Below are 10,555 nucleotides of genomic sequence, written 5' to 3'. Positions count from 1 at the left end.
ACCCAGCCCATCCTAGGGCCGACGCAGTTAGTATCTTCCTATGTAGGACACCATCAGCAGCCCCTAAACCGATCTTCAAACTGAGGACATTACTCGGCTCCTCCAAGTCGTTGCTTCATCTTTAGTCTTTGGCTTCGTAGGCGAGTTTAACAAACCCGATATCTATGCATTCATAATCATTTTCATGTCCGAGGACATTTTTTTATCTTTGCATTCATAATCATTTTCATGTCCGAGGACATTTTTTATCTTTGCATTCATAATCATTTTCATGTCCGAGGACATTTTTTATCTTTGCATTCATAATCATTTTCATGTCCGAGGACATTTTTGGACCTGAGGCCTTTACGCCGAATGGGTCCCTTGAGAGCCAAGCAAGCTCCTTCTGAGGACTCATTATAGGCTCCACCCAGTTTTTCCGAGAGATGCTGCAGGGTTGTTCAGCACATCATGTGATACAATTACCAAGTTCCCTATCCATCCAGGCCTGAAATAAGCAAGATTGCTAAAGGCCAAAATGAGAAACAGTCTAAATATCAGCATCAAAGGCACATATTATGAACTGACAGATTTACACAAGCAGACCAAATTCGAGCTAATTCTACAGACAACACGGAAGACAGATGAGGACCCTTGGAAGTTGGAACGGACGAGGGTTAGCGAGCTAGACGATGCAGATCCAGACGCCGAGGACGATGAGCGCGGTGCCGAGCGCGGCGGGCGCGGCGCGGGTGGCCTCCCCGAGGAGCGCGGCGGCAACGGCCGTGGCGGCGAAGGTGGTGGCGTTGGTGACTGGCACGGCGACGGAGATGGGCGAGTCGCCGAGGAGGCGGAAGAAGGCGACGGAGGCCGAGAGGTTGGCGAGGAACGGCGCCGAGTACTGCCACGTGAGCAGGAGGTCGGCCCACCGCCGGACGGCGCCGGTGCCGGCAGGAAGGGAGCGGGAGCGGCGGTCCCAGACGAGCGCGCCCCGGCGCATCAGCGCGTTCGTGGCGCCCCACACCAGGCCCACCGCCACCATGCTCGCCGCGTCGCCGCCTACCGCCGCCATGCTCGCCCGCTTGCGGTGGACCTGGGGCCACCCTTTCCCTGCTTTCCTCACTGTGACTGGATCTTTGCTGACTTGTTTGGGTTACGCTGAAATTTGGCTTTTGAAGGTTTGTGTTTGTGTAATTTCAAATTTTGGCCTCTGAAAAGAAAGTTTGTGTTTGGGTAATTTCGGCTAACCGCTAGACTATAGAGAAGTTACAATTTTTTTGGCTAACCGCTAGACTATAGAGAAGTTACAAAAAATTTCAAAATTTGGCTAACTGCTAGACTATAGAGAAGTTACAAAAAATTGACGAGTTTTGGTTTGGGCATGTTAATATTCTAAATCACTAAGCACCCTAGTAGGGGTTAAACTTGAATAATACTACATCTACTGGACACCTACTAACTTTCCAACTAATTCTTTTGCCCCCCTCCCCCTCCAATGATAGTACTCCACATCATCAATTACGTCAATTCCTTACCTAACCTTTCGTAGGTGTAGCATTGCTCGTTAAACTCCCACGAGCGATTCAGGTCACTGTTTTGTTTCTTACATCATTTTTTTCTCGGTCGTCCAAATGTGAGCTGGACTGCGTGAGTTAGCTTGTTCTATAGGTCGTTTTGTTCAGCTGTGTGGACGCATGGGGCCCGATCTGTCCATGAGTGGGACCGTAAGTCTTTCTTGGTCAAAGGTGATGTGGCGACTGAGAGGGCGTCGTGAGGCACGTGTCGCTCGGTTGACCAGTTGGGGCTGTCTACAGAGGGGACGTGGGGGCCGTTGGGGAGGGATTTGATGTGCGGTGGGATGGGTTTTGTTACGGTTTGCTGGAGCGGGGGTCGGTGGGTGCCAGGGTGATGTTGGCGGCGCTTCTTCATTTGGCGGTTCGCTGATACTGTTGGCTATTGTCCACCTATCCGATGGCAGTTGCATTGGAGGGGATCAACTCTTTGTTTTTGACCGTCATCTTCGCAAGGTCTTCGCGGCTGCTTCTGGCGATATTCTTATTATACTTCTACTTTTTTCAGTTTTGGCTCAGCGGCAAGCAAGAGCGGAACAAGGGTTTTCATCAAAAGAAAAGAAAACCGAAGCGGTTTCATTCGATTTGTTGTGGATTGGATGATAGAAAGTCAGCAAGCATCAAGCGTGCTCAGAAAGGTTGGGGGATGCTTCGTCTCTTCGTCGGGCTTTATTTGCACTTTGTACCATATGTCATCCTTAGACACATTGTACACTTGCTTCGTCTCTTCTCAGTTTGGCTTATGAAGCTCCTGGATATCTGGATAGGATGGAATCCGGTCGTGCGCACACACATATCCGCATGCGTGGCTTCATGGCGGTGCGGCACGAAGCTCCGCTGGTTGTTGAAACCATGGGACATGTCGGCATCTCGATTTTCATGGTCTATACTGCGGTGGAGAAGGTCATGGTAGCTGAGATTGGAGGACCAGTGTTGGCGGAGATCTCCGAGGCGCTGAAGATTTTGCTTCATGGGGGCCGATGATCCAATTTGGATTTGGTAACTGTGAGCCTGGTGTTTGATGATTTGCAGTAGCAGCCTTGGCAAGTGGGGGCGGCAGCATTGGTGGAATTCAAGTTTGGTGGCGCTTCTCAAGTGCCGAGTGTTGACTTTCAGGGTGAAAACCTAAGGCCTGACCTTCATTGGTTGTGTCTAGCAATGTCCTTGCTGAAGGAATTGTTTTGAGAGCTCATACTTTCTCCAGGGTGAAAACCTAAAATCTTCGATCGGGCGACGACGGCGCTTGTGCACTCTTTTCCTCCTTGGAGGCGTGGCCTTTGGAGAATTTTTTTTGTATTTCGGGTGTTGTCTTTGGCGGTAGTTTTGTTGGGTTGCTGCTGCGAGGAGTTGATTACCGTGGCGGGGCCTTTTTTTCCTTTTCTTCTTCCTTTTTTCTTTCAGGCTGTCTGCATTCTGGATGTCGTTCGTGACATTTTATTGGTGCAGAGGCTGGGTGTAATTGGTATCTCCGCAATATTAATATACGCTCCTTTAAAAAAATTTAAATTTGCATAATACAGTGCAGTTATGAGAGGAACATGCATGTGCGTTATGAGAAAGTTGTGATTGTGTATTGTGAATGCTGCAGAAATGTATTACGACATTCCAAACAAAATCCAACAATAAAAAGGACAATTAAGGCATTTGAGGCGGTTACAGATGAAAGAGACACCTCTGGCAATCTCAACATTGGAGGTAGTTTGCTTAGGGGGTGTTTGGTTCAGGGACTTTTTAGTCTCAGAGACTAGAAAAAGTCCCTAGGAACCAAACGGGAGGGACTTTTTCTACAGGGACTAGAAAAAGACTCTACTAGAGAGTCTTTTTTGATTAGTCCTTGGGACTAGAAAAAGTCTTAGGACTTCTGAACCAAACACCCCTTTAATTAAACCGCTTGCGGCTGGTTTTCGAAACCGTCTGCATTGTTCCGTGTATTAGCGATGCTGACTTTGAGGCGATTGCGCAACCAGCACCGTCCCATGTGCGAAATCCGCATGCAAAGTCACCGATCTCGTTGATTTCTCAGGTTGGAGATTCGTGTGGCGTTATATTCTGCAGCTTTGGCTCATGAAATTCAAAGGCTTCATCCTGGGTATTGAGCAGCGAAGTGCTCTGAGGCAACATATTCTTTATTTGGATAGACACAGGCTGTGCCTTGTCTCTGCCTGCAAACGACCACCAAGGGTTGCTTTAGATGTATAGGGTGCTCATTTGCGTTCGTCTTTTGGTGGCAAGTCCAACTCCAGTTAGCGAAGGCAATACTTGGATCGTCCTTTGACAGTGGGTGTTGTACATGTGTCATTTTGGATCTGCAATGTATTTTTCGTCCATGGCCCGAAGGGGATAGGGTTTCTCCCTCCCGATGGCAGTAGCACAACCGCGATGCTGGGTGCCAGGCCCCTTTCTACGAAGGCTAGTCGTGTTTTCAACTTGTTTATCGCCTAGGCTCAGCCTCGGTATTGTTCTTTCGCCTCCGATTGCCCCTAGTAACTTTCCATCTTCACTTGGGTCTCTGAGGGTGGCACTATTATAGTCGACGTGGTGTCCTTTGTGCTTCGAGCAATTCATTTGCTGTGTTCTCTCTGTGTGGTCGCGAGGCCGGCTCCTTTCATAGCTCTCAAGTGAGTGCATCTTCAAGTCGACGGTGTGGCGTCCTCTAGCCAAGATGGCAGGGTAGGCTCCCTCTTCGGCATTTGAGTAGGAACGAGTTGCGTCTTCTCAGCACGGTGGAGCTTTCGTGCATGCGTTCTTCTAGTGGCAGTCGGCTAATCCACTGTTCTCTTATGTTTTCTGTTTTAGGTTCCCGAGTGTGGTGGCAGCACCATTTTCAAGCCATGCTTTCTTTTTTTCTCTCTTTCTGTGATTTCTCTGTGTGTTGTGCTATAAGCTGCTCTATCATCTTATTGTATCGTTCAACTGTTTTTTCTTGTTGGCCTTGTGTAATTCCTGTCTGGTTGATGACTATCCAATAGATCTGGTCGCCTAGATCCCTGGGACCACACATTCACCTATTTGCTGGAGCCAGAGTGAACACCTTTGGGGGCAGAGGGACTCAATTACGTCACCACTAGGACACAAGAACCAAGACCTACACGAAACGACACTACACAGGACGAAATCCTAGCCTTTTCTATTTTCGAGGAGGAGCTGAAACAGACCAAACGACATTACATCGCACACCAAACTAGAGAGCACCACCAGCGCCTGGCCTACAAGAAAAAGCATCGCTCACCACCACCGCTTGAAACTCAAAGCAACCGGGCACCTCCACACAATGACACCACTCGTCCAAAACCAACCTTCCCCAGACGGCTAGCAACATCGTCGCCGACCAATCCATAATCTCTACTCCTAATGAAGCAGTTGGTAGCTTGGTACGGTTTATTTTCGTCCGGTTTTACTTCGTACCACCTCCCATCACCCTCTCCCACTGGTTCTTCTCCCTCCCATTGAAAACCAAATCCCGTTAAGGGGAGATCTTGTTTCATGCTTCCTTTGGTAGGTGGCGATTCAATTCAATCATGTAAATAATAATTCAGAAATTGCACCATATATGTGAGATTACCTTCCTAAAAGGCAGACATAAGATTTTTCTCGGTAATCTTCCACAATAAAATAAGATATTACTTCATAACAAATCACTAATCCCACGCGCTACGCTTGACAATCACAGTTTCAAATGGCCGTACGCATCCGCGCCCCTGCGGAGGGACGTTGTGCACGACATTGTGGAAGATGTCTTGGTTGGGCCTAATGCTGGCGCAATGCTCGAGAATGCCAGGGCGTGGATCACGGTCTCGAGGACGACCATGACGGGAGGCGGGTCGTTAGACCGTCATGTGGATGCGACATATTATATTTCTTGTTAGTCAAACAAAGAGCCAGACAAGCTACATTCTCAAATCAAGTGTGTCCATTTAAATGTTAAGAAATTCGTTAAGGAAATGTGCCCTACATTACTAGGTAGTCATTGTCATCGTCGTTTGTAGCAGCCATTCATGCATAAATATTTTAGAAATCAAGCACTAAATCAATTTGGAAATCAAACCATTGATGCAATTATTTAGCTAGACAGTTAATTACGTATGCAATTAATTATGTCCATTTAAATAGAATTTTTTTTGCATCGAATCAATTTGGAAATCGAGTCATTAATGCACTTGGTAGCCTCGTACGGTTTATTTTCATACGGCTTTTCTTCGTCCCACCTCCCACTACCCCCTCCGACTGGGTTTTGTCCATCCCATTAAAAAACCAAATCCTATTAAGGGGGATCTTGTTTCGTGGTTCCTTTGATAGGTGCTGATTCAATTATATCACATAAACAATAAGTAAATAAGAATTCAGAAATTGCACCATACATATGAGATCATTCTAAAAGACAGACATATGGAGCAGTTGGTAGCCTGGTACGATTTATTTTCGTCCGGTTTTACTTCGTCCCACCTCCCACCACCCTCGCCCACTGGTTTTTCTCCCTCCCATTGAAAACCAAATCCCGTTAAGGGGAGATCTTGTTTAATGCTTCCTTTCGTAGGTGGTGATTCAATTCAATCATGTAAATAATAAGTAATTAATAATTCAGAAATTGCACCATATATGTGAGATTACCTTCCTAAAACACAGACGTAAGTCTTTTCTCGATAATCTTCCACAATAAAATAAGATATTAATTCATAACAAATCACTAATCCGGCGCTCTACGCTTGACAATCACAGTTCCATATGGCTTGACAATCACAGTTCCATATGACCGTACGCATCTGCGCCCCTGCGGAGGGACGTTGTGCACGACACTGTGGAAGATGTCTTGGTTGGGCCTAATGCTGGCGCAATGCTCGAGAATGCCAGTGCGTGGATCACGGTGTCGAGGACGACCGTGATGGGAGGCGGGTCGTCAGACCGTCACGTGGACGCGGCATATTATATTTCTTGTCAGTCAAACAAAGAGCCAGACAAGCTACATTCTCAAATCAAGTGTGTCCATTTAAATGTCAAGAACTTCGTTAAGGGAATGTGCCCTACATTACTAGGTAGTCGTCGTCATCGTCGTTTGTAGCAGCCATTCATGCATAGATATTTTAGAAATCAAGCACTAAATCAATTTGGAAATCAAACCATTGATGCAATTATTTAGCTAGACTGTTAATTACGTATGCAATTAATTATGTCCATTTAAATAGATTTTTTTTGCATCGAATCAATTTGGAAATCGAGTCATTAATGCACTTGATAGCCTCGTACGATTTATTTTCATACGGCTTTTCTTCGTCCCACCTCCCACTACCCCTCCGACTGGGTTTTCTCCCTCCCATTAAAAAACCAAATCCTATTAAGGAGGATCTTGTTTTGTGGTTCCTTTGATAGGTGCTGATTCAATTATATCACATAAACAATAAGTAAATAAGAATTCAGAAATTGCACCATATATATGAGATCACTTCACTAAAAGACAGACATATGGAGCAGTTGGTAGCCTAGTACGGTTTATTTTCGTCCGGTTTTACTTCGTCCCACCTCCCACCACCCTCTCCCACTGGTTTTTCTCCCTCCCATTGAAAACCAAATCCCATTAAGGGGAGATCTTGTTTCATGCTTCCTTTCGTAGGTGGTGATTCAATTCAATCATGTAAATAATAAGTAATTAATAATTCAGAAATTGCACTATATATGTGAGATTACCTTCCTAAAAGACAGACATAAGATTTTTCTCGATAATCTTCCACAATAAAATAAGATATTAATTTATAACAAATCACTAATCCCGCGCGCTATGCTTGACAATCACAGTTTCATACGGCCGTACGCATCCGCGCCCCTGGGGAGGGACGTTGTGCACAACACTATGGAAGATGTCTTGGTTGGGCCTAATGCTGGCGCAATGCTCGAGAATGCCAGGGCGTGGATCACGGTGTCGAGGACGACCGTGACGGGAGGCGGGTCGTCAGATCGTCACATGGACGCGGCATATTATATTTCTTGTCAGTCAAACAAAGAGCCAGACAAGCTACATTCTCAAATCAAGTGTGTCCATTTAAATGTCAAGAAATTCATTAAGGGAATGTGCCCTACATTACTAGGTAGTCGTCGTCATCGTCGTTTGGAGCAGCCATTCATGCATAAATATTTTAGAAATCAAGCACTAAATCAATTTGGAAATCAAACCATTGATGCAATTATTTAGCTAGACAGTAAATTACATATGCAATTAATTATGTCCATTTAATTTTTTTTTGCATCGAATCAATTTGGAAATCGAGTCATTAATGCACTTGGTAGCCTCGTACGGTCTATTTTCATACGGCTTTTCTTCGTCCCACCTCCCACTACCCCCTCCGACTGTGTTTTCTCCCTCCCATTAAAAAACAAAATCCTATTAAGGGTGATCTTGTTTCGTGGTTCTTTTGATAGGTGCGGATTCAATTATATCACATAAACAATAAGTAAATAAGAATTCAGAAATTGCACCATATATATGAGATCACTTCACTAAAAGACAAACATAAGATTTTTCTCGATAACCTTCCAAAATAAAATAAGATATTCCTTCATAACAAATTGCTAATCCCCCGCGCTATGGCATTTATTGTTATCATTATCTCTACTATTAATTGTCAGTCACAAGTTTCCTATGGGCGTACGCATCCGCGCGCTCCTGCGGAGGGATGTCGTGCATGACACCATATAAGATGTCATGCCCGGGCCTAACTCAGGCGCGGTGCTCGAGAATGCCAGAGCATGGATCACGACATCGAGGACGACCGTGGCGGGAGGCAGGTCATCATGATCAGACTGCCATGTGGACGCGGTCATATTATATTTCTTGTCGGTCAAATAGAGAGCCAGACCCTACTTTCTCAAATCAAGTGTGTCCATTTAAATGTCAAGAAATTCGTTAAGGGAATATTTCCTACATTACTTGGTAGTCGTCGTCATAGTCGTTTGTAGCAGCCATTCATGCGAAAATAATTTAGAAATCGAGCACTGAATCAATTTGGAAATCAAACCATTGATGCAATTAATCAGCTAGATAGTTAATTACGTATGAAATAAATTAGGTCCATTTGAATAGGAATTTTTTAAGCACCGAATCAATTTAAAAATGGAGTCATTAATGCAATTAATTAATTTGTTAGACAATTCTTTATGCCTACAGAAAATTAGAAGTAGGGACTTTTTCCAATTAGTTAGATAATTAATTGATTTGGTTGGCAGTTAATTAGTCATGCAGAGAATTAGATAGGTCGTTAATTTTTTGTGTACTTAATTAATTAAGCAAGCAGTTAATCGTGGTGAATCATTTTGAAAGGGCTCGTGGGCAAGAACGATCTACGGGCTCTCAGCTACATGGCCAAGCACTGAGCACTGCTTGCCAACATGGACAACTGCCACCATGCGCTCGCGACATGGGCGACCTAGCATTCACCAAGATGGATGAAGTCTATGCTTTGTAGGATATCCACACGCTGACGGTTCCCGAAATGTTCGCGGGTGAGGACAACACAACACAACACTAGCTAGGTGGTTCATGCTATAATAAAAAGGAAGAGTGTTCCAAGAACAAGAAGGAAAAGGAACTAAAGCCACCAAGTGGTGCATAGTGTTGGAGAAAGAAAGAGTGTTCCAAATAATAAGAGAAAAAAAAGAGTATTCTAGGAAATAAGTAGGAACGAGAACTAAAGTTGGCGAAGAAGGAGAAAGGGGAAGAAGAGGCGTCGATGACGAACACAATAATGTTGACGTGGTGCTGGTTGGCGCCAATGAAACGGGCTGGCGAAGAGGCGAGGAGTAGAAGATGTAGGGAAAGACGAGGAAGAGAAGAACGTCAATTATCCCTTCTAGCATTTGTGGGATGAAGGTGGAGCTTATTAGTGACTAGGAATACGTTCACGTTGCCACTCTCCTCCAATGTCAATTTGCATTTGCAAAGTTGAATGGACATTTGAGAATGATCCCTGCAGTTATTTGATGTTTTGTGTCAATAATATGTGTTAGTTTAACCCAGTCTATTATATTGTAAACATGAAAATTTTCACCTTATTGCAATGAACGACGAAGATGAGGTGGAGGTCATCTCCTTTTAAAGGAGGTGACTCCAGCAAAAAAAACGAGAAATGTCCCGCTACGGCGGGAAACCAGTCGGGAATGAGAGGTTCCGACAAAAAAAGGGAAGGTGTGTCATTGGATGGGGGTTTTGTGTTGAACCTGGATGTTACAGATATTGCGGATAGCCCGTAGCAACGCACGTGCGTTCTGCTAGTGGATTTTAGGCTTTCATTCAGGAAAGTGATTTAGTATGGACGGAAGCGTCTTCAACAACTCCTCGAGGAAGGAAAGTGGCGCCTTGGGTGTTGCCACTGCCATGCTCGAACCAGCCATTCAGGGGTTTCCCTCAGAGCCAGAACCGTCATCACCTCTCCAGCAAGAGGGCATGCAACCAAAGCCGTTGTGCACCAGTATTGACAAGGAGGGGTGATCCAGAGAGGCGGAAGGGGGTTGTACCTTCATATTTGGAGGCGAAAGCCGAAGAAGGCCCTTCGCCTCGACAACCGCCCGCCGACACCTCGCCGCCCAAGGGACTGAGGGATCCAGCCACCAGCACCTGCGGGGCACGCCAGCCGTCTCACCACCAAGGGCTGCCGCGTAGGCGTCCGATGCCATCAACATGAGAAACAGATCAACTTGAGCCTCCCTGCCACCTTCACCGCGCCCGTCAGCCTTTCCCGTTGTCCTCCTCTAGTGACGACCACTAGGGATATGGAGGAGGAGGAGGGGAGGGTGGCCTGGGAACCCTAGTTGCCTGCAAGGGCTCGAATCATTTTTATCCGCAATATGGCTCAGGTGTTCCTTTTCAGAAAGAAAAATGTGAGGACTTAAGTTTGCTAAAAAAAATGTTTGCATGTTGGACAACATGACAAGTATAGTACACCAAGGAGCAGTAAGACGGTGGTAATAATTGGGAGCCGTACACGTGTAAGACGCTGCGTATCTCTAGTATTTACCAGTGC

The 10,555-nt window shown here is 45.5% G+C and overlaps 1 protein-coding gene across 1 annotated transcript; it reads right to left on the bottom strand.

The window, feature by feature from the left end:
- Positions 1-453: 453 nt before the first annotated feature.
- On the bottom strand, positions 454-1,145 carry LOC123165303 (transmembrane protein 234 homolog). Its single transcript, XM_044582933.1, has one exon. It carries the CDS (start codon positions 1,049-1,051, stop codon positions 665-667), a length of 387 nt encoding a protein of 128 aa, XP_044438868.1. The 5' UTR covers positions 1,052-1,145; the 3' UTR covers positions 454-664.
- Between the last annotated feature and the right edge of the window lie 9,410 nt (positions 1,146-10,555).

This window comes from Triticum aestivum, chromosome 1D, assembly GCF_018294505.1.
Source record: "Triticum aestivum cultivar Chinese Spring chromosome 1D, IWGSC CS RefSeq v2.1, whole genome shotgun sequence".
NCBI classification, from domain to species: Eukaryota; Viridiplantae; Streptophyta; class Magnoliopsida; order Poales; family Poaceae; genus Triticum; species Triticum aestivum.
This window is presented reverse-complemented; position numbering and strand designations above follow the sequence as displayed.